The sequence below is a fragment of the Bombina bombina genome, chromosome 4 (assembly GCF_027579735.1).
Source record: "Bombina bombina isolate aBomBom1 chromosome 4, aBomBom1.pri, whole genome shotgun sequence".
NCBI lineage: Eukaryota > Metazoa > Chordata > Amphibia > Anura > Bombinatoridae > Bombina > Bombina bombina.
In genome coordinates, this window is record NC_069502.1 from 390,277,698 (window position 1) to 390,303,358 (window position 25,661).

Below are 25,661 nucleotides of genomic sequence, written 5' to 3' on the forward strand. Positions count from 1 at the left end.
CTATGCGCCGGATCTGCATATATAAGTTGCCATTCCACTTTAGATTAGCAGTCTATTTCCATCTTGCTGTGTCTTTAGATGTTGTCCATACTCTCCATGCTTATCTTTTTGTTGTAATAGGCTACTGTGTATCAAGGTTATGGGAGTAGTTGTTTACTGGTAACCTGCCTTTACTATGTCTTACTCCAGGAGTAGTGGGAGGCACTTTCATGTCTCCCCCTGCTCCGATCATAGGTTTATGACTAGGGCACTACCCCCCTTGGGGTCTGTGTCTCAGTCGTACCTTGATCTGGTGCACAGTGTCTGGCCATCGTACCTTTGTTTGTGTCTCCTACCTACACCAGTGCCTTAAAATCAGGTGCTGAGTTAAGCCCCCCTGGGTGTATTGTACCCAGTCTATACATCCATTCTGCTTCTCGTCTGAGAAGGGCTTTATTGCGATCCCCTCCTCTGTCAAGCTGGGGGATGTGATCAATTAAGATGTATCTGATGCTTGAGACTTGATGCTGTTTTTGGGTGCAATGTCTGGCTACAGGTTGATCTGAACTGCCTGTATCTAGTGCCACCCTTATCGCCCGCCTGTGGTTAGCCATTCTTTCACGTAGCGTCCCACTGGTCTTGCCAATATAGAATTTGGCACATGGGCAGTAGAGTAGGTAGATTACATGTGTTGTATTGCATGACAGAGAGTGTTTGATGTAATACACTTTGTTAGTGTGCGGATGGTGGAAGGTCTTAGTGGCTATTAGGCCATTACATGTGGTACAGCCCAGGCATTTATATGAACCTTTGATGTTAACCTTTTCTTTCTTTAGATAGCATTTTTTGGGGTCTGTTTTGACCAGCAGGTCCCTTAGATTTGTACCCCTCCTATATGCAATCATTGGTGTGAGGTTATGAGCAAATCTTAGTTTTGGGTCCGATTGTATCACGGGCCAGTGTTTCCTTAGGATCTTACCAGCCTCACTGGTATTTGGTGTGTCTTTGTTTTTTTCTTTGTTCATAAGAGTTGTCTGTGTATACGGTAGTAGTTCCTGTACGATTGTATCTACCATATTCTTTTTATACCCCCGTGGTATGAATTTGTCCCTCATATACTGAAGTTGGGAGACCCCTGTGGCTTTATCTGTGTTATTGCGTATTACTCGCATCAGTTGTGATTTAATGATTCCTTTGAGTAACGCTGGTGGGTGACAGCTAGTGGCACATAGTAAGGAGTTCCTATCGGTGGGCTTATAATACAGTGTAGTACCTAATGTACCATTTTGTATGTATACATTTAGGTCCAGGAAATGTACTTCTGTTACACTGTGTGTTATTTTAAATCGCACCGGTGTGTTCGTGTTGTTAATGTATTGGAACCAATCTAATAGTGTGTCTTGTCCTCCCCTCCAGATTAAAAAGACATCATCTATATATCTTACATAGAATATTATAGATGTTATATCTTTGTTCCACAGATATGTCTTTTCAAACTCAGACATATATATGTTGGCATACGATGGGGCCATATTTGACCCCATCGCCATGCCTGATGTCTGCAAGTAGTATTGAGTTTCAAAGCGAAAATAGTTATGTGTGAGACAAAATTGCATAAGTGTCATAAAGTACTCAATTGGAGGTCCCTCATATTCTCTATCTTCAATGAGATGGTTCCTGACTGCTGTAAGTCCTTTGTCATGAGGGATGATGGTGTAGAGACTGTTGACATCCAGGGTTACCAGGATGTCCCCAGTCTCCACAGCAACATCCCCCAATTTACGTATGAGGTCATTTGTGTCAGCGATATAAGACATTGTTTTCTTTACTGTGGGTTGCAGTAGTATGTCAAGTAGCTGTGCTACTGGTTGTGTCATGGATTGTACCGCCGACACAATTGGTCGCCCTGGTGGTCTGTCCATGGTTTTATGGATTTTGGGCGTGGTATACAAAATTGGCACTTTTGGGTATTTTGTAGTGCAGAATTCATATAAGTTTTCATTAAGATATCCCTGCTGGACTCCAAGTATTAAAACTTGGTCAAGTTCCTGCTTGAATTTGCCCGTGGGGTCTCTTGTTAGTGTGGTATATGTTTCGACATCACTTAACTGTTGCAGGATGTCCTCTCTATAGTCCGAATAATTCAAAAGGACAATGGCCCCGCCTTTGTCTGCGGGGTGAATGACCAATGAGTGATCATCCTGCAAAGTTTTGATGGCTTGCCTTTCTTCTTGTGTTAAGTTATGTGTCCATTTTTTGTTAACTCTTATTGTTTCAAAGTCCTGCGTGGTAAGTCTTATGTAAGTCTAAGTTGACGCACTATTGCTATGCGGTTCAAATGTACTTGCCTTTTTGCATTTATCTAATAAAGACATTCCTGTCTCTTGTGTGGGGGTGTCTTGGAAGAATTCCTTGATTTTTAACACTCTATTATGTTTGTACATATCTATTTTAAGTTCTAGTTCTGGAGTGCTATGGCTTGGTATGAATGTTAGGCCTTTGTTGAGGACTTGTCTTTCTGCTATAGTTAGTATGTGCTCACTGAGATTGACTACTATGTCCTCATTCTGTTGCGGCGTGCTGGCCTGTATCTTCCTCCCCGCCCTCCTGATGTGTGGCCTCTGTCTCCTCCTCCTCCCCGTGACCTGGTGGTTACCCCTACACCAATGATTGCATATAGGAGGGGTACAAATCTAAGGGACCTGCTGGTCAAAACAGACCCCAAAAAATGCTATCTAAAGAAAGAAAAGGTTAACATCAAAGGTTCATATAAATGCCTGGGCTGTACCACATGTAATGGCCTAATAGCCACTAAGACCTTCCACCATCCGCACACTAACAAAGTGTATTACATCAAACACTCTCTGTCATGCAATACAACACATGTTATCTACCTACTCTACTGCCCATGTGCCAAATTCTATATTGGCAAGACCAGTGGGACGCTACGTGAAAGAATGGCTAACCACAGGCGGGCGATAAGGGTGGCACTAGATACAGGCAGTTCAGATCAACCTGTAGCCAGACATTGCACCCAAAAACAGCATCAAGTCTCAAGCATCAGATACATCTTAATTGATCACATCCCCCAGCTTGACAGAGGAGGGGATCGCAATAAAGCCCTTCTCAGACGAGAAGCAGAATGGATGTATAGACTGGGTACAATACACCCAGGGGGGCTTAACTCAGCACCTGATTTTAAGGCACTGGTGTAGGTAGGAGACACAAACAAAGGTACGATGGCCAGACACTGTGCACCAGATCAAGGTACGACTGAGACACAGATCCCAAGGGGGGTAGTGCCCTAGTCATAAACCTATGATCGGAGCAGGGGGAGACATGAAAGTGCCTCCCACTACTCCTGGAGTAAGACATAGTAAAGGCAGGTTACCAGTAAACAACTACTCCCATAACCTTGATACACAGTAGCCTATTACAACAAAAAGATAAGCATGGAGAGTATGGACAACATCTAAAGACACAGCAAGATGGAAATAGACTGCTAATCTAAAGTGGAATGGCAACTTATATATGCAGATCCGGCGCATAGAAGTCTAGGAGACAATTGAACCATAGTGGGGACATTCGAAGATCCCTCATACAAAGAGACAATCTTAGAAAAACAAACAAAAAATAACAACATAGAGGAGAAAACAATAAAAAGCATTAATTAAGAGGACATGCTACATCTAAATGTATAAAATATCAGGATAGCAAAACTAGAATTTGGGAAACTATATGTCAGAAATGTATGTGTAAAAAATGTAAGCTGCATATAGGCACAATTAGACCACTAGCCTCTAAGCAGACACCATCTAAGACAAAAGGGTCTAAGATAAGAGGGGCTGAGTAACGCAATACTTTCATTTAGGGGAAGGATAAATACACATGCATAATAGATTGCAGTGGGGTAACCAATAGACAACAAAGTCTAAGTGCAATGAAGGAATAAATGGGAATATGGCCATATAGAGATTGCAAGACACTAAGGCCTAGATTTGGAGTTCGGCGGTAGCCGTCAAAACCAGCGTTAGAGGCTCCTAACGCTGGTTTTGGCCGCCCGCTGGTATTTGGAGTCAGTGATTAAAGGGTCTAACGCTCACTTTTCAGCCGCGACTTTTCCATACCGCAGATCCCCCTACGCCATTTGCGTAGCCTATCTTTTCAATGGGATCTTTCTAACGCTGGTATTTAGAATCGTTTCTGAAGTGAGCGTTAGAGCTCTAACGACAAGATTCCAGCCGCCTGAAAATAGCAGGAGTTAAGAGCTTTCTGGCTAACGCCGGTTCATAAAGCTCTTAACTACTGTACCCTAAAGTACACTAACACCCATAAACTACCTATGTACCCCTAAACCGAGGCCCCCCCACATCGCCGACACTCGATTAAAATTTTTAACCCCTAATCTGCCGACCGCCACCTACGTTATATTTATGTACCCCTAATCTGCTGCCCCTAACCCCGCCGACCCCTGTATTATATTTATTAACCCCTAACCTGCCCCCCATAACGTCGCCGCCAGCTACTTAAAATAATTAACCCCTAATCTGCCGACCGCAAAGCGCCGCCACCTACGTTATCCCTATGTACCCCTAATCTGCTGCCCCTAACACCGCCGACCCCTATATTATATTTATTAACCCCTAATCTGCCCCCCACAACGTCGCCGACACCTGCCTACACTTATTAACTCCTAATCTGCCGAGCGGACCTGAGCGCTACTATAATAAAGTTATTAACCCCTAATCCGCCTCACTAACCCTATCATAAATAGTATTAACCCCTAATCTGCCCTCCCTAACATCGCCGACACCTACCTTCAATTATTAACCCCTAATCTTCCTGATCGGAGCTCACCGCTATTCTAATAAATGGATTAACCCCTAAAGCTAAGTCTAACCCTAACACTAACACCCCCCTAAGTTAAATATAATTTACATCTAACGAAATAAATTAACTCTTATTAAATAAATGATTCCTATTTAAAGCTAAATACTTACCTGTAAAATAAATCCTAATATAGCTACAATATAAATTATAATTATATTATAGCTATTTTAGGATTAATATTTATTTTACAGGCAACTTTGTAATTATTTTAACCAGGTACAATAGCTATTAAATAGTTAAGAACTATTTAATAGTTACCTAGTTAAAATAATAACAAATTTACCTGTAAAATAAATCCTAACCTAAGATATAATTAAACCTAACACTACCCTATCAATAAAATAATTAAATAAACTACCTACAATTACCTACAATTGACCTAACACTACACTATCAATAAATTAATTAAACACAATTCCTACAAATAAATACAATTAAATAAACTAGCTAAAGTACAAAAAATAAAAAAGAACTAAGTTACAGAAAATAAAAAAATATTTACAAACATAAGAAAAATATTACAACAATTTTAAACTAATTACACCTACTCTAAGCCCCCTAATAAAATAACAAAGCCCCCCAAAATAAAAAATTCCCTACCCTATTCTAAATTAAAAAAGTTACAAGCTCTTTTACCTTACCAGCCCTGAACAGGGCCCTTTGCGGGGCATGCCCCAAGAATTTCAGCTCTTTCGCCTGTAAAAAAAAACATACCATACCCCCCCCAACATTACAACCCACCACCCACATACCCCTAATCTAACCCAAACCCCCCTTAAATAAACCTAACACTAAGCCCCTGAAGATCTTCCTACCTTGTCTTCACCATCCAGGTATCACCGATCCGTCCTGGCTCCAACATCTTCATCCAACCCAAGCGGGGGTTGGCGATCCATCATCCGGTGGCTGAAGAGGTCCAGAAGAGGCTCCAAAGTCTTCCTCCTATCCGGCAAGAAGAGGACATCCGGACCGGCAAACATCTTCTCCAAGCGGCATCTTCGATCTTCTTCCATCCGGAGCGAAGCGGCAGGATCCTGAAGACCTCCAGCGCGGAACATCCATCCGGACCGACGACTGAACGACGAATGACTGTTCCTTTAAGGGACGTCATCCAAGATGGCGTCCCTCGAATTCCGATTGGCTGATAGAATCCTATCAGCCAATCGGAATTAATGTAGGAATTTTCTGATTGGCTGATGGAATCAGCCAATCAGAATCTAGTTCAATCCGATTGGCCGATCCAATCAGCCAATCAGATTGAGCTCGCATTCTATTGGCTGATCGGAACAGCCAATAGAATGCGAGCTCAATCTGATTGGCTGATTGGATCGGCCAATCGGATTGAACTTGATTCTGATTGGCTGATTCCATCAGCCAATCAGAAAATTCCTACATTAATTCCGATTGGCTGATAGAATCCTATCAGCCAATCGGAATTCGAGGGACGCCATCTTGGATGACGTCCCTTAAAGGAACAGTCATTCGTCGTTCAGTCGTCGGTCCGGATGGATGTTCCGCGCTGGAGGTCTTCAGGATCCTGCCGCTTCGCTCCGGATGGAAGAAGATCGAAGATGCCGCTTGGAGAAGATGTTTGCCGGTCCGGATGTCCTCTTCTTGCCGGATAGGAGGAAGACTTTGGAGCCTCTTCTGGACCTCTTCAGCCACCGGATGATGGATCGCCAACCCCCGCTTGGGTTGGATGAAGATGTTGGAGCCAGGACGGATCGGTGATACCTGGATGGTGAAGACAAGGTAGGAAGATCTTCAGGGGCTTAGTGTTAGGTTTCTTTAAGGGGGGTTTGGGTTAGATTAGGGGTATGTGGGTGGTGGGTTGTAATGTTGGGGGGGGGGGTATGGTATGTTTTTTTTTACATGCAAAAGAGCTGAAATTCTTGGGGCATGCCCCGCAAAGGGCCCTGTTCAGGGCTGGTAAGGTAAAAGAGCTTGTAACTTTTTTAATTTAGAATAGGGTAGGGAATTTTTTATTTTGGGGGGCTTTGTTATTTTATTAGGGGGCTTAGAGTAGGTGTAATTAGTTTAAAATTGTTGTAATATTTTTCTTATGTTTGTAAATATTTTTTTATTTTCTGTAACTTAGTTCTTTTTTATTTTTTGTACTTTAGCTAGTTTATTTAATTGTATTTATTTGTAGGAATTGTGTTTAATTAATTTATTGATAGTGTAGTGTTAGGTTAATTGTAGGTAATTGTAGGTAGTTTATTTAATTATTTTATTGATAGGGTAGTGTTAGGTTTAATTATATCTTAGGTTAGGATTTATTTTACAGGTAAATTTGTTATTATTTTAACTAGGTAACTATTAAATAGTTCTTAACTATTTAATAGCTATTGTACCTGGTTAAAATAATTACAAAGTTGCCTGTAAAATAAATATTAATCCTAAAATAGCTATAATATAATTATAATTTATATTGTAGCTATATTAGGGTTTATTTTACAGGTAAGTATTTAGCTTTAAATAGGAATCATTTATTTAATAAGAGTTAATTTATTTCGTTAGATAAAAATTATATTTAACTTAGGGGGGTGTTAGTGTTAGGGTTAGACTTAGCTTTAGGGGTTAATCCATTTATTAGAATAGCGGTGAGCTCCGATCGGAAGATTAGGGGTTAATAATTGAAGGTAGGTGTCGGCGATGTTAGGGAGGGCAGATTAGGGGTTAATACTATTTATGATAGGGTTAGTGAGGCGGATTAGGGGTTAATAACTTTATTATAGTAGCGCTCAGGTCCGCTCGGCAGATTAGGGGTTAATAAGTGTAGGCAGGTGGAGGCGACGTTGTGGGGGGCAGATTAGGGGTTAATAAATATAATATAGGGGTCGGCGGTGTTAGGGGCAGCAGATTAGGGGTACATAAGGATAATGTAAGTAGCGGCGGTTTACGGAGCGGCAGATTAGGGGTTAAAAAAAATATGCAGGGGTCAGCGATAGCGGGGGCGGCAGATTAGGGGTTAATAAGTGTAAGGTTAGGGGTGTTTAGACTCGGGGTACATGTTAGGGTGTTAGGTGCAGACGTAGGAAGTGTTTGCCCATAGGAAACAATGGGGCTGCGTTAGGAGCTGAACGCTGCTTTTTTGCAGGTGTTAGGTTTTTTTTCAGCTCAAACAGCCCCATTGTTTCCTATGGGAGAATCGTGCACGAGCACGTTTTTGAGGCTGGCCGCGTCCGTAAGCAACTCTGGTATCGAGAGTTGCATTTGCGGTAAAAATGCTCTACGCTCCTTTTTTGGAGCCTAACGCAGCAGTTGATTAAACTCTCGATACCAGAGTTAATTTTATGGTGCGGCCAGAAAAAAGCCCGCGGAGCGTTAACAGCCCTTTTACCGCCGAACTCCAAATCTAGGCCATAGAGAATGCATAGCCAGCACTACTGGGTAACCATGGTAACGGAGAGAAACAAAAAGGGCACAGTTAACACAAGCAGATCGCAAATACACACATAAATGTAATTACCCACACAGTGACACTGATACACCATATAGACTACACAGGGAAAGTGGAAAGTAGAAATATAAAGTTGGCACAAATTAAACTAACACACTAATGTGAGATTGGTTAGATTACGCTGCAGTGGCGAAAAGTAAGTGTATCATAAGATCACAAGCATGATAAGGGGATATAGTGTCTATGTAAGTTTAATAGACATATAGTAAGTAAATATATTTTGGAGCATGATTTTGAAATAAGCAAATGTTGCACGGATAAGATATATTGTAAATATACGAAACCGGAAGTCACATGACACTAGGCATTTCCGGTCACAAAGCACTGGAACGCATAGTGCGTTCCAAACACGAGTGGTTGGCGGTTTTCTGGGACACCAAGAGAGACACAGGTTGTTAAGATTTGATTAATTGGTTTGTATAAAAATATGTTTTGTTACACTTGAGTGTTATGCTGATGATGGGGACAAGCTCCTCGAAAACGTTCCATTAAAAAAAGAGACTTTTGTTGATCTCATTTTGAAAAAAGACCTGAGAGTGCTGTCATTTGTATAGGAAATATATATATATATATATATATATACACACACACATACATATATACACACACACACATATGATATGCTACAGGATATTTTTTCCCTGTGAAGGGGCATAGTGTGCAAAAAGAATGTGCACCCTGAGTTGCAATATAAATGAACAGGCATGGAAGTTATTCTAGCTTTTGTTCTATCTCAGGAGTGCTGTTCTCTTTCTCTTTTTTCACATTTATGTAAATTACTCTTGGGTCTTCCTAAGAGTAATGGGTAATCCAGATGTGGACCCCGTGCACACATGCCCTTAGAGAGATACAACTGCACCTCACTGACGAGGCAAACAGAAGGCCGAAACGATCGTCTGGGGTTGTTGTTTCTCTTGTTCAGAGAAGAATTGCCTGGTATTTCGGCGCTGGACTGTCATTGGGCAGGGTCAGACTGATATGCTACAGGATATTTTTTCTCTGTGGGAGGGGAATAGTGTGCAAAAAGAATGCGCACCCTGAGTTGCAATGTAAATGAACAGGCATGGAAATTATTCTTGCTTTTGTCTCTCTCTTTACACACACACACACATTATATATATATATATATATATATATATATATATATATATATATATATATATATATATATATATATATATATATATATATACACATATATATATACACATATATACACACACACACACACACATATACTACACACTATTTGTTTTGCAAACTAATAACAAAGTACCAGTACTAGATATATAATAGATATATAAGAAATGCAACTCAAAATATCTGTATTCTTACTAGTCTGGTGTTTGAACTATCTAATATCCAGAAACCGCAGATAACTAATAATGATATATGCACATGTCTAATAAATAAATGTTACTTCTGGCACTATTCTGACTAAAGGGACAGAAAAGTCCATTATTTTCTGTGATGCATCCATTATTAGGAGGTACAGCACATTATATACTGCAGTCAAGCTGTTCTACTCCATGGAATGCAATTAATAATGTATAGCAGTCTCACATTTAGAGGATGGCGCAGCTCCTACACATAGGGTAGTCATTGAGCATTATGTAGGAGAATCAAGGCTCTGAATTCCAGGGAATGTGCTCCAGCCTTTTCGGGTGACGTAGAAAAACTACAATTCTCAAAATTACAGTTAAAGTAGGAAAAATAAGTAATATGTGTACAGTTTAATATCTATGGAATAAATGCATATATCTAAGCAAACTAGAAAACAATTATTGTAGTGTTTTTTTCTTATATACAGTTAATGTGTTTTGCATTTTCTCTTGGAAATAATTTCAGTTACATGTGCCTTAAATATACCTTAATATGAACAGGTTTTCATGCCATCATGATAAAATGCAAGGTATACAAACAGTTCATTAGCATTACCAAATTCTCACCTTAGTCAGACGCTCTGGACTTGGCATAGCCAATCTCTGTCTTTTAGATTCCTGTTCTAACGTTAAGAGCATGTTTTTCTCTTTAAGTAAGACATACCTAAAAGGAGAAAGAGTTGTGTTCTGTATTATACCAGAGAATGACTCAGTCTGTTCGCCTGAAAATGTTTGATTTTAAAAATGATATCTACTATAAATATATAAACTAATTAACCTGCTACAAAACATTTTTTTTTTTTTAGAAATGTGTAGTTAGTTTCAAGGGCCAAGCCACATTTATCATATTCAATTTACAGTAGTAGTGACAACAAAACAAATTCAATTGAAGTCTTTAAAGGTTGTTGTTATCAGTTAAAGGGGCAAAAAAGATTTTCTTGTATTAAATCAGAGAGCATATGTTTTTCTAAACAACGTTCCAATTTACTTCTATTATCAATTTAGTTTTATTATCTTGGTATCCTTTTATTGATGGAGCAGCAGGGCGCAACTGGGAGCTAGCTGAATATATCAGCCAATATTTGCACCAATCAGCAAGCACTGAACCAAAAATGGGCCTGCTCCTAAGCTTACATTCTTGCTTTTTCAAATAAAGATACCAAGAGAATGAAGAAAAAATGATAATAGGAGTAAATTAGAAAGTTGATTAAAATTGCATGCTCCATCTGAATCATGAAAGTTTGATTTTGACTAGACTATCCCTTTACAGGGTCCACTCTTCATGTACTTGCTGATCTTTTGACCAAGGAAATTACATAGACGCAGGGAATTTGTGCCCCTCACAGCTTCAAGAAGATTCTATACAGATGGGACTTATTGCCAATTGGCAGGGACAGCGGATAATCTGCAAACACACAACAAAAATTACGTTGTTCTGCAAAGATTTGGGCTGACAAAAAAAGCCCCTCCTAAAGTGCATTTAACCCCTTGCGCCAAATGGACATAGGTACTTTGCCCAGCATATTATAATGCGGTCCCCGCTGTAAGCTTTGACAGAGAAGACTGAAGCCAGGGGCAGAAGGCATCTGCCTTCATATGATAAGGGAGCATTGATCCCTACACTGCAGAAAAAAAAAAAAAAAAAAGCTTTAAAACTTCATAATATGCCAGTACCTAAGATAGTGGTAAGAAGTGGGGGTGGGAGGGAAAGAGAGCTTGGTGTAATACCTACACTACAATATTACCCTTGCCGCCAGATAACTTATTAATGCCTTTTCTGCTGGGAATTTCAGAAGTGTGGTGCGCAGCTGCAATAAGCGTCCTTTTAATTACCAAAAAAAAAAAAATACCACGTCACAAAGCCATGAAGGACTGCTATTTCTGAACAAAGACGATTCCAGAGAAGCTTTTACAACTATTTGTGTTATGACTGCCCAAGCGGTATGTAAATAATTTCAGACAGAAACCAAAAGTTTGTGGGAAAAAAAAGTTAACTTTTTATTTTTAAATGATCGCATTTGCCAGCTAAATAGTGGCATGAAATACACCAAAATGGGCCTAGTTCAATACCTTGGGTTTTCTACCAAACAACAAATATATAGTTTGGATAGGTAAATAAAAAAAAAAAAGAACACAGCTTTATTTCTATTTAAATGTAGTGAAAGGAAAAATTCTTCTGCACTTTGGGCAAGTTTTCTCTGAAATTCCCAGTAGTGAAGAGGTTAAAAGTCTCTCACAACAACATCACTGACATTCATTGCTCCTTGTACACAATGAACAATGTAGCAAACAGTCCCAATAAAGAGACTAAAGAAGAACACACAGAAGCAGGATAAACAACATGTATTCCATTTCCATATTTCATACATAGAAGTTCTAATCTTGCCTTGAAGTCTACCTAATTCCACCATTGTATTAGTCATAGGCCATTAGTATTGGCTGACTAGACACCATTTATGCATCATAAGGTCATGGATGATTCATGAATAGTATCTTTTTGGGAGGACAGGGAACTTCCTTCCATCTCTGTATTTTCTATGACACGTGGTCAAACTTGTTTATTTTAACCCCTACCATGGGACAATTTGCTATATTACTTTATTCGGATTATGTTTTTTTGACAAATTGTTAATAGACTGTTACAACATTCTGCTTCAAAACTACTGATCATCTTTACATGATACATCAACTCTGTGCTTGTAACTCTGTCACATTTATGGCTTCTAACACTATTGCACAGACATGTCAAGACCTTAAAGTGCCATAAAATATTTTGAGTTATGTGCATATTACAAAAGGGTGAACTGAAGTAAAACAGTGTGTGAAGAAAAAAAAAAAAAAAAAAAAAAAAAAAAGGGGGAGGTAAATAGCCCCCATAAGTATTTTAAAAAAAATTCCTAAAATCTGCAAAATGACTTACACTTTAGGGTTGCCAAGTGTAGCCTGCTCCACCCCCCTTATCAGTGTCCTACTCCAAACAGTTGTGGTAGCATGTAACAAAGTGTGCATCTGAGGATAATTACTTATGCAAGTAGAGGAGGGACAGCAGGTACTGCTATTGTTTGTTGCCAAGAGGCTTGCTCGTTTCCATGGGCAAGCTTCAGCATTATACTGTGCACTGCATTAGTCAGATGTCATGTGACTTTGCCCCCTACAATGAAGCTATTGCCTGGATAGCATCATCCATATATGGAAATGCCCAGGGGGGTCTTGTTGCAAACAAAACTATGCCTGAATTAAAGGAGTTAATGGGTGTTAAAACAGAAACCGTTTTGCAGGTAAGCTTTGCTGCATTATTTATTTAGAAACGTATGTTAGTTCATACTGTTTTAGGTCCCTTTAATACGCTGCACAAATGATCTATAGCATTTCATAATATAAAACCTTTATTGTTTAGGATGTCAAAGGAAATGCTCGCCTTAAAATAGAGGAATACCCCAGAGGTAAAATTTGCTGACAACCTTTTTCTGATATTTCACCCATAAGCTCCATCTAGTAGACTCGTACAACTATGGTGATTAGCCATATTCAGAACTTATATAATTTACCAAGTCCTTTATCCCACCTCGATGGCCCTCCCTCTAAATAGCTATAATTAATCAAATTTGTTAGTTTCTTAGCACTCTGTATTGAATATTTCTCAAAGTTAAAAATATAATAAAAAATATACAACTGTGGTTCCTGTTAATGCCTTTGGATAATGTCAGATATTTGAATGTGCCAACTAGTGGCATTCTGGTGGTACTGAGAGTGGAATTTATGCCCATTTTTTAAGTCACAATGGGCACCCTGGAGAATGGTAATCAAGCTCTCATTTAAGCTTTATTTACAATGCATAATAAACATTTTAGTTTTGGGTTCATTAAAACTTCATACATACCAAAGTTTATGCAAATCTTCATTGCTTTTGCCTCTGAGCTGTTCTTCTGTCCATGCATCACCTGTGTATAGCAGACAAGAGTTTATTTAAAAATATATGGTTTAAAAAAAAAAAAAAAAAAAAAAAAATACAGTACACTTTGAAAAAACATAACTACCATACCATAAATGTTAAAAAGTAACACTAAGTTTCAAATGGGCAAGTGCATCCATAATGACTTAAAATTGTGAATACAAGCTCATATCCACAAACAAATTAAATGAGTAGTATATATATATATATATATATATGGTTTTTATCTCCCCCCATAATTTTATATATATATATATATATATATATATATATATATATATATATATATATATATATATATATATATATATATATATATATATATATATATATATATATATATATACACTAAACCTCCAACAACTTGTTATATATATTTTCACGTCAGCACCCTCTGTAACCTACATAAGCCCCATCAGCTCCCACTGTAACCCTGCACCCTCTGTAACCCCCATAAGCCCCCCTCTGTAACCTACATAAGCCCCATCAGCTCCCACTGTAACCCGGCACCCCCTGTAACCCCATAAGCCCCCCTCTGTAACCTACATAAGTCCCATCAGCTCCCACTGTAACCCCCCAATAAGCACCCCCTTTAACATCATAAGCACTGCCTGTAACCACCATCAGCCCCCAACCCACATAAGTCCCAGCGCACCCCCCTCCTTGTAACTCGCATCAGCGACAGCTCTCCCCGGTAAGTCAGCCCCCCTCCCTGTAACCCGCATCAGCCACAGCACTCCCGGTAAGTCGGCTCAATGTCGCAAGGCGGGCACAGCAAGTCAGTGGCCCTCCTATATGTCATAGGTGAAGTCAAAGGGGGCGGGGCTAAAAATTGCATATATAAAGGGACTTCTATATATAAAACCATTGCCCATATTTCTGTGTAATATTTTTGCTCATACTTATATATGGCTGTCAAACTTTTGTTTGGGAAATAACACTCCCTTAACTTTATGTTAATATACCAAGATATATAAATTAATGGTATATATAGTGACCTGCCTACTATATTATACAGAATAAAATGGGACTATGTTTTGGTAACAATTAGTTAGTGTGTGAGACACTATCTGCTAGCCGATTGTGCCCATGTTTTTATTATTGGAACTAACTTTATTGCCAGTAATTCACTAAATCAAATCTAGAATTGAAGCCTTGTGGTATTCTAGTTTTCAGACACCATATCCAGTAAACTTCACGTTCACTTAAGATCTTGTCCAGATCACCCCCTCTTATAGAGAGGGAGATTTTTTCCACAACTGTTCATCTCAAGGAATTCATGTTACGTGCATGTTTGTCTATAAAATGTTTTGCTATTGGTAGTAGCTTATCCTCTCTTTTTCTACTCCATTCCGTATCTACGGTAATGCTTGACAAATGTTCCCTTATGCAAGATCTCAATATATTGTAATCGGCATAGATTACACTCAATTAAGTATACCGCTCCTTTTGTCCTACAACTGACACAACTATTAATGTTGTATCTTAACCCTGTAATGGTTGAGGTTAAAGAGCTACCCACTGTTGTGTGCCTTGCAGTCTGTAAATCCACATTTGTGTAATCCCTTTACTTGTAACCATGGTGATTGTTCTTTCTGTGTACTGGGTACGGATGGGGAAACAATGTTGCCCAATGTTCTCCCTCTTCTATAAGAGAATCGTATTTGTTTCTGTGGGTCAGAACCAAAACAAACAAACAATCTTCAGCTGACATCGGAAGATGTTTTTTTAACAATATTGCACACTTCTTTGTACTGATTGGAATATTGTGTTACAAATTGTATCTCCTTAGTCTCTTTGGATTTGTCTCTGGGAGTGGTAACATTTTTGTCTTAACAGTATATCCCTGTCAATCTGTGCCACTGTGAGCCGTGCATCCTTGATAATTCTATTACTATACCCCCTCTCTCTAAGATCTCTATCCAATTGTGATGCTTCCTCTTTGTATGTTTTGGGGTAAGTGCAATTCCTTTTAATTCTAAAAAGGTATTGACCTTTAGCTATTGCCTTAAAAGTTTGTAATGGATGATTGCTTCTAGCATGTAATAATACATTTTTAGTAATGGGTTTCTTGTATATCTTAGTTTCAACATTAGATTTATTTACATTGCCCACAAGTGTGAGATCCAAGTAATTAATACGAGAGGCGTGAGACTCATAAGTAAATTAAATCACATTGTCTGTAGTTTTAATGTATTTTAGAAATTGATCTAAAACATGCCAAGATATATAATGTTTGTAGGGATTTCCATATATTTATATTTCCATTTTATATACACACACACACACACACATACATACACACATATACAACAAGCCTTCAGAAAACTGTCAGATACAATAATATCCACTTAAAACCCAAAAGGTTTCTTTCACGAGTCAGATAGAACATACAATTTTAAACAACTATTATATATTTCTATTATCAAATTGTCTTCATTTTCTTGTTATCCTTTGTGGAAAATCAAGAAAGTAAACTCGGAAGAGTGCATGTTTCTATAGCACTATAAGGCAACTGTTTTGCAACAATGTTATACATTAACAAGAGAACTAGATGGCAGCACTATTTCCTGACATGTAGTGGTCCAGACATGTACATGATACACACACATACACACGTCCTAGCTTCAGGAAGCTACAGCAGTAAAGTGACAGCCAAGAGTTGCTGTTCCTGAGCTGCAGGCATCTGTCTGCATATGGACATGGAGCATGATCTGCCGGTGCTGGCGGGAGATACGAGAGGACGTCGGAGAGGGAGTGGTCCTACACTCCAGAAAAAAAAATTAAGGGAGAGGGATGGATGGGGTGCAGGTGCCCTGTGTAAGATAGCTACCACTGCACTACAGAAAAAAAAGTAGCTGCCAGTACCAAAAGATAGTCAACATTAGTGGGAGGGTTAGAGGGCTATTTGGTTGGGATCAGGGAGGTTAGAGGGTCAATACACTGTAGAGAAAAACAAAAACAAAAAAAACCTCATAAAAAAACCACAGCCGTGAACTGCATACTGGCAGATGGTCTGCCAGTACCCAAGATGGCCTTCTAATCAAAAACCAATGGCAATGCCTGCTATTTCTGAACAAATCACAGTGAAGTTTTTACAATCATTTGTGTCATGATTGCACAAGCGGAATGTAAAAAATTTCAGTGGGAAACCCAAAGTTTGTGAAAAAGTAAATGATTTGTTTTTTATATGATCGCATTTGGCAGTAAAATTATGGCATGAAATATACCAAAATGGGCCTAGATCAATACCTTGGGTTAGCTACTTAAAAAATATATATTTATAGCTTTGAAAGGTAAATAAAAATACAAAAACAAAACAATAAGACTCTATTTCTGTTTAAATGGAGCAATAGCAAAAATGCTAAAAATTCTCCGGTATTTTGGGCAAGTTCTTCTCTGAAATTCGTGGTGCCGAATGGCTAGAGTATGCGTGGCGCACTAACTGTTGCACGCAAGCGATATCAGGTTTATTGCAGCTGTATAGGGTATAGCTTCTGTCGACAAGCCCTCAAGGATGACCATGGCACTCTGTATAGTGGCTTTTTTTTTTTTTTTTTTTTTTTTTATTAGGCTGTGGTAGTGCATATCTAGGGTATAGTTATAAGTTGAGGTCAAGGAGCAGATTTAGCGTATACCTATGCAATTGTAGATGGGGAGTGTACGTAGCAACGCCCTTAATTCATAGTTCTAAGCATACCTGTATTACATATGAGGAGCTCTGAATACTGTGGCGACTATAGTAAAAAGTACCAATAACACACATATAAAAGAGGACAACGAGTGGCATTTGTAGTAGTAAAGTAGTAGCGCAAACATCTAGACACACTGCTCATATCACTATAACTGCATCCAATTCTTAATGCAATCATACAGACTGTAAATAATTAAGAATAATAAAAATAAGGTGAAAAGAGAGGGATCATATAGCATAAAACAGCTAACGTTGAGATAGTCACTTAACAGAATATGGATGACTGAATTTTAGTCCAATAAACTGCTAGCCTTCTTCTCTTCTATCTTCATCTCCCACTGACAACTGCCAATGGGCAAAATATTTTAGCATACCAAAGGAGATAGTTGTGCCTTAACCCAGAATTGAGTAAATTATGTTGTCCCAAGTTTACAAGTTATGCAATCATAACATAGATGTAATATCATATTTACATTTGGAATAAAACAACTCTCTACGGATAAACATACATATATCTGGACAATCGCAGTTATTTGCAAAAATACAGTTGTGACATAGGATTATGAACAAAATGACTCTATATTATTAGTCAACTGAAGTAGGCCTATGCATAGGAAAGGCTATTGTCCAATCTTATAGTTATCTTCCATACGCTAGTTCAAGCTTCACATTCAGTTAGAGGAAACACTTAGAATAAATTTATGGGTAAGAGTAAGGGGGGTGTTTTTCTCACTTCCCAACACAACCAAATTCCCAGCTTATTATAAACCCAAGGCAACCAGTTAAATAATAGCTGACAGTTAAGTAAGTTAATGCAGTGACTTATGTGCAAAAAGTTGTCACCGGGTAGGTGCAGATACTTGGCATGTATAACATAAAGGTTCCAGAGTGCTAAGTGTTACAAAGGCTAAACCTCTTTACATAACTTAGGTGTATTCTGATGCCTAGCTAAAAATTAATTATAAAAATAGTATGGGCTACGTTAGCTCCTATATGGGGTTTCTGTACATGGAGATGCTAAGAATAGTTAGATCTGTAAGTGTGATATTGTAGAGCGATTAATACTAGCAGCTAGAACCCAATTTTACACATCAGACCTAGCGGTCATCATATAGAAATAGGGAGCTATAAGATTAAACGCGACAGTCCTCATATTTGGGTTATAAATAATGTGATAAGGAAATGAAACTGTTAGTGGAGAGATCTAGGTAAGAAGGCCTCCAATTGGAGAGGGCATAAAGAACCAGTAACTTAGTCTCGTCGGTAAGTGCTAAATCAGAAAGTCAGCAGTGCCATGTGGGGGCTGTAGGACTCACAATGACTGTTTATAGCAGAAAGAAGTCATCCAATCCCTCTCCTGATGTAGCCAAGTCTGTTACCAAGTTGAGGAATGCCAGGCATAGTGACCAAGACAAACAGGGGCTGCCAAAGGTACCCTCCTAGACAAAGCTGGGCTGCAAGACGGGGAGGCTAGCCAATACGTGTGAGCTATTCTTAGCGTAGCAGTCACTGCGAGGAAGGGTGCCACACAAACAGTTAGATCTCTGGCCCTCACCGGAATAATAAGAGACTCCATGACGCACAGCGGGTATTCTGGGCCTCCGCTTATTCGGGACTGCACCTTAGCCTCTCGCAGCAAAATGGACTGCTCCTCTCCTAGATCCAGAACAATCAAGATAGCCTCAGCCACACGGAGAGGAGGTTGTGAACCACCGAGTCTTGCTCTGCAGCGGTCGTCACTTGTAAGCCTGAGTTATAGCAATTAAGAGGTCTTGCATCTCGTTATGCGATGTCCCCTCCATTTGCATCATTAGCCAAACCTCCCAGTATTTACCGTGAGAGGACTCTGCTTAACCCGGCAGACGGGGGGAGCGCTGATGGTAGAAGGCCGCAGCCGTATTTGTCCAGCCGTCTAGAGAAATAGATCCGTAACACTACTCTTCAAATAGTATATATCAATCAGTTCAGCTCCGTTTTATGTATCCAATACCATCATAAAGGAGTCTAGTTATCTGACTGGAATAGGAAAAAATAGATTTCTGATTTTGTATGTCCTAGAGCTGCTTAGCTTAACGTCTGGACATGGCGGCTGCTAGGACACGCCCCCGTGCTCAAATGTTTTTAAGTAACAAAATTTATTCCAGCCTCCAATTTTGTGTATTTTTTTTTTTTTTTAATAACTCTTTATTGAGGAAAAAAGGAAAAGATTTACAGGCGCAGAATCGGGTTACATTATCTGCAATGACATGTTATACAGTAAAAGCATGAAAATCTAGACAGAACATGCAAATCGCTATGAGATACAACAATACAATCCAATGCAAAAACACTGCCTGCTTGATAAAATAGAGAATAACAAATTAAAATCCTCAGTTTTCTACCTCCATAGCATAAATGAAGACACTCTTGGTCTTCTGACATGTGAATTATAAAGAATAGCAGGAGGATAACATTAGTATCAGGCCACTTTTGGGCCTTTAATATGCTGATGACAACAATTATGAAAGTACCATATAGCTCTAGCTTGTAAGGTAAATATGTAGAAAACATATCTTGTAAATGCACAAAATTAGATATCCACTAAGGGAGGCCAAGCACAAGAGGGACCAAGTATTGGTCTTCTATCAACAACATTGCAATATCATGGTATAGATAGCTCAAATTAGTGGCAGAGAAATCTATAGAACATACAATTCTAACTTATAAGGTATAAATAAAATGAACAACCTCTTACCTAAATAAGAGAAAAAAATTTTTTTGTGCACAATGTAAACTTATGATAATTTAGAGCAATGAAAACAGTATATAACATCTTAATAGAGAGCATGCTCTCCTAACTCACATTGTGGATTTCTGGAAACTCTTAGGACATATAAGCCAGTATGACTCATAACAGACTTGCAGGACAGATTATGATCGCAATAGGTGTGGGATAAAGTAGCCTGATGACATGGTAATAGGAACAGATGCAATCAGTATAAAGACAGACACATATCCTATATACTATTATTGCTAAGCAGAAAAAAAAAGGCCACATAACAGGTAATATCCTAGGCTGCCAAATATCAGGCTCAGTCGCCGTCATTAGGGCAGAAATTATACTAGCCTAGAAGCAATTAAGAGTGACTAAATTGTCCTTAAAGAGCATGATATAAACGAGACAATGAAAAGGTAGCATAGTGAATAGTAGAGTCTTATGTCCCTTCATGCCAGTTTCCTGAATGTTTCTATACCGGTTATTCTGCCGACATCCACTGTACTGCAGTAACTATTCATCCGATTCCGGCTTTAGACTGAGCCATGGTGGGGAGCCTCTGCAATCTTATTCCTGCTGCGTCTAAGGGAGGTATAGCGAACATTGCAGTATAGCCATGTGTTGAAAACAGAGGATCCAACACTTTTCTAGCAATAACCTGTCCATCCGCTCCCCAGTGCACTATCGGCATGTTAAACCCTGTTGCTACGGATCTTCCAGTGGGACAGACGCTGTTTTTGCCTTCCAAAACTCTTTCCTTCTCAGACTTGTGGCGTTGGGTCCCAGACACTGCATTGCTTAAGGTCTGAGGAAGGTTTGGTATGGCGGCCTGTGCTTTCAGGCTCTTTGCTTGAGACAAGTAAATCCCACGTCTAGCCCTCTGATCCCCAGCAAAGGATCTGTAATCCGATCTAGGAGTGGGTAAATTGTTCGACTTCGACGGTAGTATCTGTTCTTGGGCCGGTATATACAGCATTTTTTTTTAAGGCTCTGTTTTAGCTCACAGAATTGTTGATCTAAGAGGAGTTGTATGGAGTTGGAGTTGTATGCGTTGCTCCCATGCGTCTATGCCGCCATATTAGTAGTATTTTCCAATCGTATGATTCTACGCTCCAGATGAAGTAGTGGCCACAACTTAAAAGCTCATAGGTTTAAAAGCACTTTCTTCAGCACACCTAACTGGATATACTGAACTGTACAGCTCTACGGCTGTTAAACCTGGTATATATCAGGAAACAGGGGGGGTAAACAGAGTGCCAGGCCGTGAAAAGGCCACCGCTGCGCACTTTATTTATTCCGGTCTGCCTGGCTGGAGTTCAAGACAAAAAGTGCAAAATTTCGATCTTCATATATTAGCCAACATATAGCACTTTATATAAACTTAAAAGTCAGTTCTCATGAGCGATATGCAGCAGGTCTATCAACTCAATATCACAGCCGTTTCTATAAAGCAGCCATCTTGGTCGGTGTCAGGACCCGCCCCTCCCAGCCTCCAATTTTGTTATTTGACTGTACAAGTGGACCAAGCAAGTCTGACATTCCGTGCTCCTCAACAAAGGATAGGTGTGCAGTTTTCCAAATTGTTTGAAGCTCAAATGTTTTGTTTTTTTTTATATATTTTTTTATTGAGGTATAATACATTATATGACAATAATTCGCATGACATGTAATTACAGAAAGAAATCACATTAAGACTGAGAAAAGAGTATAAATAGAAGAACATTGATATACTCATGGTCTCCAGATAGAGTCATGCCATAAAAGGAAAACAAGTATTAACTAAATATGCAAATATAGAAAAGAAGATTCAACCTCATATTTTCTGTTATAGTGCGTCCCCATTAGAGTATGTTAAAGTAAAGACATAGCGTATACCCCTAGAGAAATATAGAGGCCGCTCTTGGACCTCCTAAAATATAAATATGTCGTAGCGGGGGGCATTGGGGATAGAGGAGAATAATAAAATGGGCCACTCTTGGGCCCAGAATGTGATTGAGAAAGGTAAATGATCAACACTTACATATAGTGCGTTACTAAAGCAAGCACCAGTTATAATTGAGCCTTATGTAGGGATAGCACCTAGAGATATATTCTCCTTGACTATTATTAAAAGGGACACTGAACCCAAATTTTTTCTTTTGTGATTCAGATAGAGCATGCAATTTTAAGCAATTTTCTAATTTACTCCTATTATCAATTTATCTTCGTTCTCTTGCTATCTTTATTTGAAAGAGAAAGTCCAGCACCCTGGACAGCACTTGTTTATTGGTGGATGAAGTTATCCACCAATCATCAAGAACCCAGGTTGTTCATCAAAAATGGGCCGGCATCTAAACTTACATTCTTGCTTTTCAGAAAGAAATACCAAGAGAATGAAGAACATTTGATAATTGGAGCAAATTAGAAAGTTGCTTAAAATTACATGCTCTATCTGAATCACAAAAGACAAAATTTGGGTTCAGTGTCCCTTTAAGTTACAGAAAAGGCTGCCTGAGGAAACAAATACAGGTCAATTGGGAATCCTGTATCTCAAAAGGCTAGGCAAGTATTGTTTCAATAACAAAATTTATGGGTAAGATGCCATTGCCATTAAGTGAAAAAACTTGGTATCTATGTAGGGTAATATGTTTATATCCTCATCTGCCTAGGGGTCTAACTAGTAATAATTAATGAATGGGACAAAATTAGGGCTAAAACCAAAATGTGTACACACATGTAGGAGATATTAAATATACATTTAACAGTAGACAAATTATAGATTGGTTACTACATGGCTTATTACAGAGAAGTTAATACAGATCTCACAATGTACCCTCATATACTGACATGTAAGAGTGTGCCATCATTGAAGTAAATACTTTAACCAAAAGCAGGGGGAGTGTTGACAGAAACAGCTAGCTGACATTGGACTTTGGCTCTATTCTGAAGTAACATTAGAAGTCTGAGGAATATTTGAACAACTTAGTCTCCTTTTTAGTAGTATCAGTGAGGGGGAAAACACAGGAGAAAAATGAAAACTGTATTCATATATGAGACTTTAGATGTGCTTTGAACGTTAGGCAAACTGAAAACTGGTTACTGTTTAGCTTATTAGGGAGGAGTTGGCACTAGTGACATAATGTAAGCTGATATACTCACAAACAAGTGCGTGCTATCACGTAAACATTAATTCTATCCAAAGGCAGTGGAAATATTAATAATGACAGAATGAGCCTCCATTCTAAGATAATACAATAATTCTAAGGAATGTTTGAGTAATAACCTCCATTTCAAAGGCTTAACATCCTACCAGCGTTAATGGTGTAAAGCAAATCATACCAGATCGTAAATGTCCATGTACAAGCAGTCCATATCTCAGAGAGACATTGCTCCCCATCTTTTCCCTGATCTGCGCCCAATCTGATGGCAGGCTTGTAATGGTATGGGATCAAACCTGGGAGCCTCCAGGGTCAAAAGTCCAGCAGCAGTAAAGTGTGCCTACAGAGTCCAAAGGCTGGCGGAAAGTTCCCTTAAAGGTGTCCAACACTGATACTCGATCTCTCGGTCTCGCTCTTTCTAGGGCGAGGTAATGACGTGCAGTAGAGGATTTCAGTGCCGAGACCGTGTTCCAAGCCTCTGCAGTAGAACTCATCTCGCAGTAAGCGGGCGTCGTCCCAGGCAGTTTCAGTTCCCCCTCGGTCACCTTTCGCTCGCGGTGCTCCTGATGCCTCTCGCTGATACTATTATTGTAGTGTGAGAGGCGAATTACTTCTAGGCTTGGATATACTACTTTCACAGCATCGCTGGTTGCATTTGCTGTTACGGTTGCGGTCAGCTGCTGCCTGGAGGTTTGAATTTGTATCCCGCTCGTGGCTGGGACGCCATCTGAGCAATCATCCGCTGCTGGAGGATACTTTGCAGGTGGGCTCAAGTGCTGTGCTGCCACAGCAGGAGCTTGGGCCTGGGGTGCTGGGCTCAACAGGCTCAGAATTGGCTCTTGGAGACTTGTTTCGTTTTCAGTTTTCTCTGCAGGGTCTCTTAGTTTCTCCTGGCGGTGTCCCACTTGTCTAGCTAGTGTACGGAGGCTATCCCACTCAGCGTCCCAAGCCTGTTGTATCCCCACATGATAATCATGCAGCAGCCTTGTCACGACTGACAGTAATATTTCTGCGCCAGACGCCATCTTAAGTAGGTACGTGCTTATGAAGAAGATATTGAATTCTTCTGCCAACTATCCTATATGGTAAGGATGGTGCTAGGTAAACATAAGTAGTGTTGGTTTCAAATGAGATATATGGTTCAGTGTCCAAGCACTGCTTACCCGGTCCGAGTTATTACGGGGGGGGGGGGGGGTGTTGAGGGCCTCTCTGTATAGAGCTTGCCTTAGGCCTCAACGCTCCAGATTGGTGTGCAGCGGTGGTATTCTCAGGAAAAATACTTCTTTCACTTAATCTTGATCTGTTGAATACGTATACAATCATAATATAGCTGGATGGTCATTCAAGTCACAGATAGTAGGCAGATTATCAGTGAACCACACAGAGCTCCCAATATTGCTACCATTCAAGGTGCTGCCCAGAGACACCCCCCCCCCCGAAGCTCAAATGTTTTTATTCAGCCCTCCACTCTGCCAATTTAGTACTGGGCTAGAGGGCAGGGATAATATGGTAAAGTACCTTGATACCTGCTCTTCAATAAAATGATACAAATAAGTGAATTTGATAATAGAACTGGAAAGTTGCTCAATATGAATCATGAAGCGTTAATTTTGACTTTCATGCACCTTTAATGCTAAAACTGCATTAACAAGTACACAAATGTTAAGCATTATTGCAGGCATAATTTCCCTTTTAAATGATGGTTTTCATGAAGAAAAAAAAAAAAAAGCTATGCAAATCTGACTATTAATATGCAACTTACAATTTTCAATCTGCAGAGATTCTGGAAAATATCCATTTAAATTAATTTACATTCTGTAAACATGAAATGGAAATTCTGTATATGTCATGACTAAAGAGCTTCAATTTAGCTGCAAAACTCATTTATACAGCCACATAATTAAGTTATTTACTGACCAGACTTCACTGTCTTCTCTCCCCAGTTCTTGGGGTCATCAAAGAATTCTTCAAGCCCATTGCTTACAGCAGAAGAATGGAAAGATGAACATTGATGTACGGACTGTGAGCTTGATCTGTTTTTGCAAAATATATTTTTAGAAAAGATATTAAACATCTCAGTAAGAACATACAGCATGAAAATGTACTAAAAGGTTACACTTTATAACCAAACATTAAAAAAACAAAAACAAACAAGAAGTGTTAAAGGGACACTAACCCCCATTTTTTTCTTTCATGATTCAGATAGAGCATGCAATTTTAAGCAACTTTCTAATTTACTCCTATTATCATATTTTCTTTGTTCTCTTGCTATCTTTATTTAAAAAGAAGAAATGTAAAGCTGAGGAGCTAGCCCATTTATTTAAAACCTGTTAAAGGGATAGATAAATGTGCATTTCAATTTAAAATAGAAGCATTTTGCAGTATACTTCCATAAGCAAAAATGCTTCT

At 39.1% G+C, this 25,661-nt stretch overlaps 1 protein-coding gene across 1 annotated transcript in view; it reads right to left on the reverse strand.

Annotated features, from left to right (window-relative positions):
• Positions 1-25,661, reverse strand: part of MRPL47 (mitochondrial ribosomal protein L47) — a 32,018-nt gene that overhangs the window by 4,283 nt on the left and 2,074 nt on the right. Inside the window, exons 2-4 of the mRNA XM_053710165.1 lie at positions 25,170-25,285; positions 13,595-13,655; positions 10,282-10,378 (exon numbers count right to left, since the gene is read on the reverse strand). Coding sequence (XP_053566140.1) covers positions 10,282-10,378; positions 13,595-13,655; positions 25,170-25,285 — 274 coding nt within the window. The remainder of the gene's footprint in view (positions 1-10,281; positions 10,379-13,594; positions 13,656-25,169; positions 25,286-25,661) is intronic.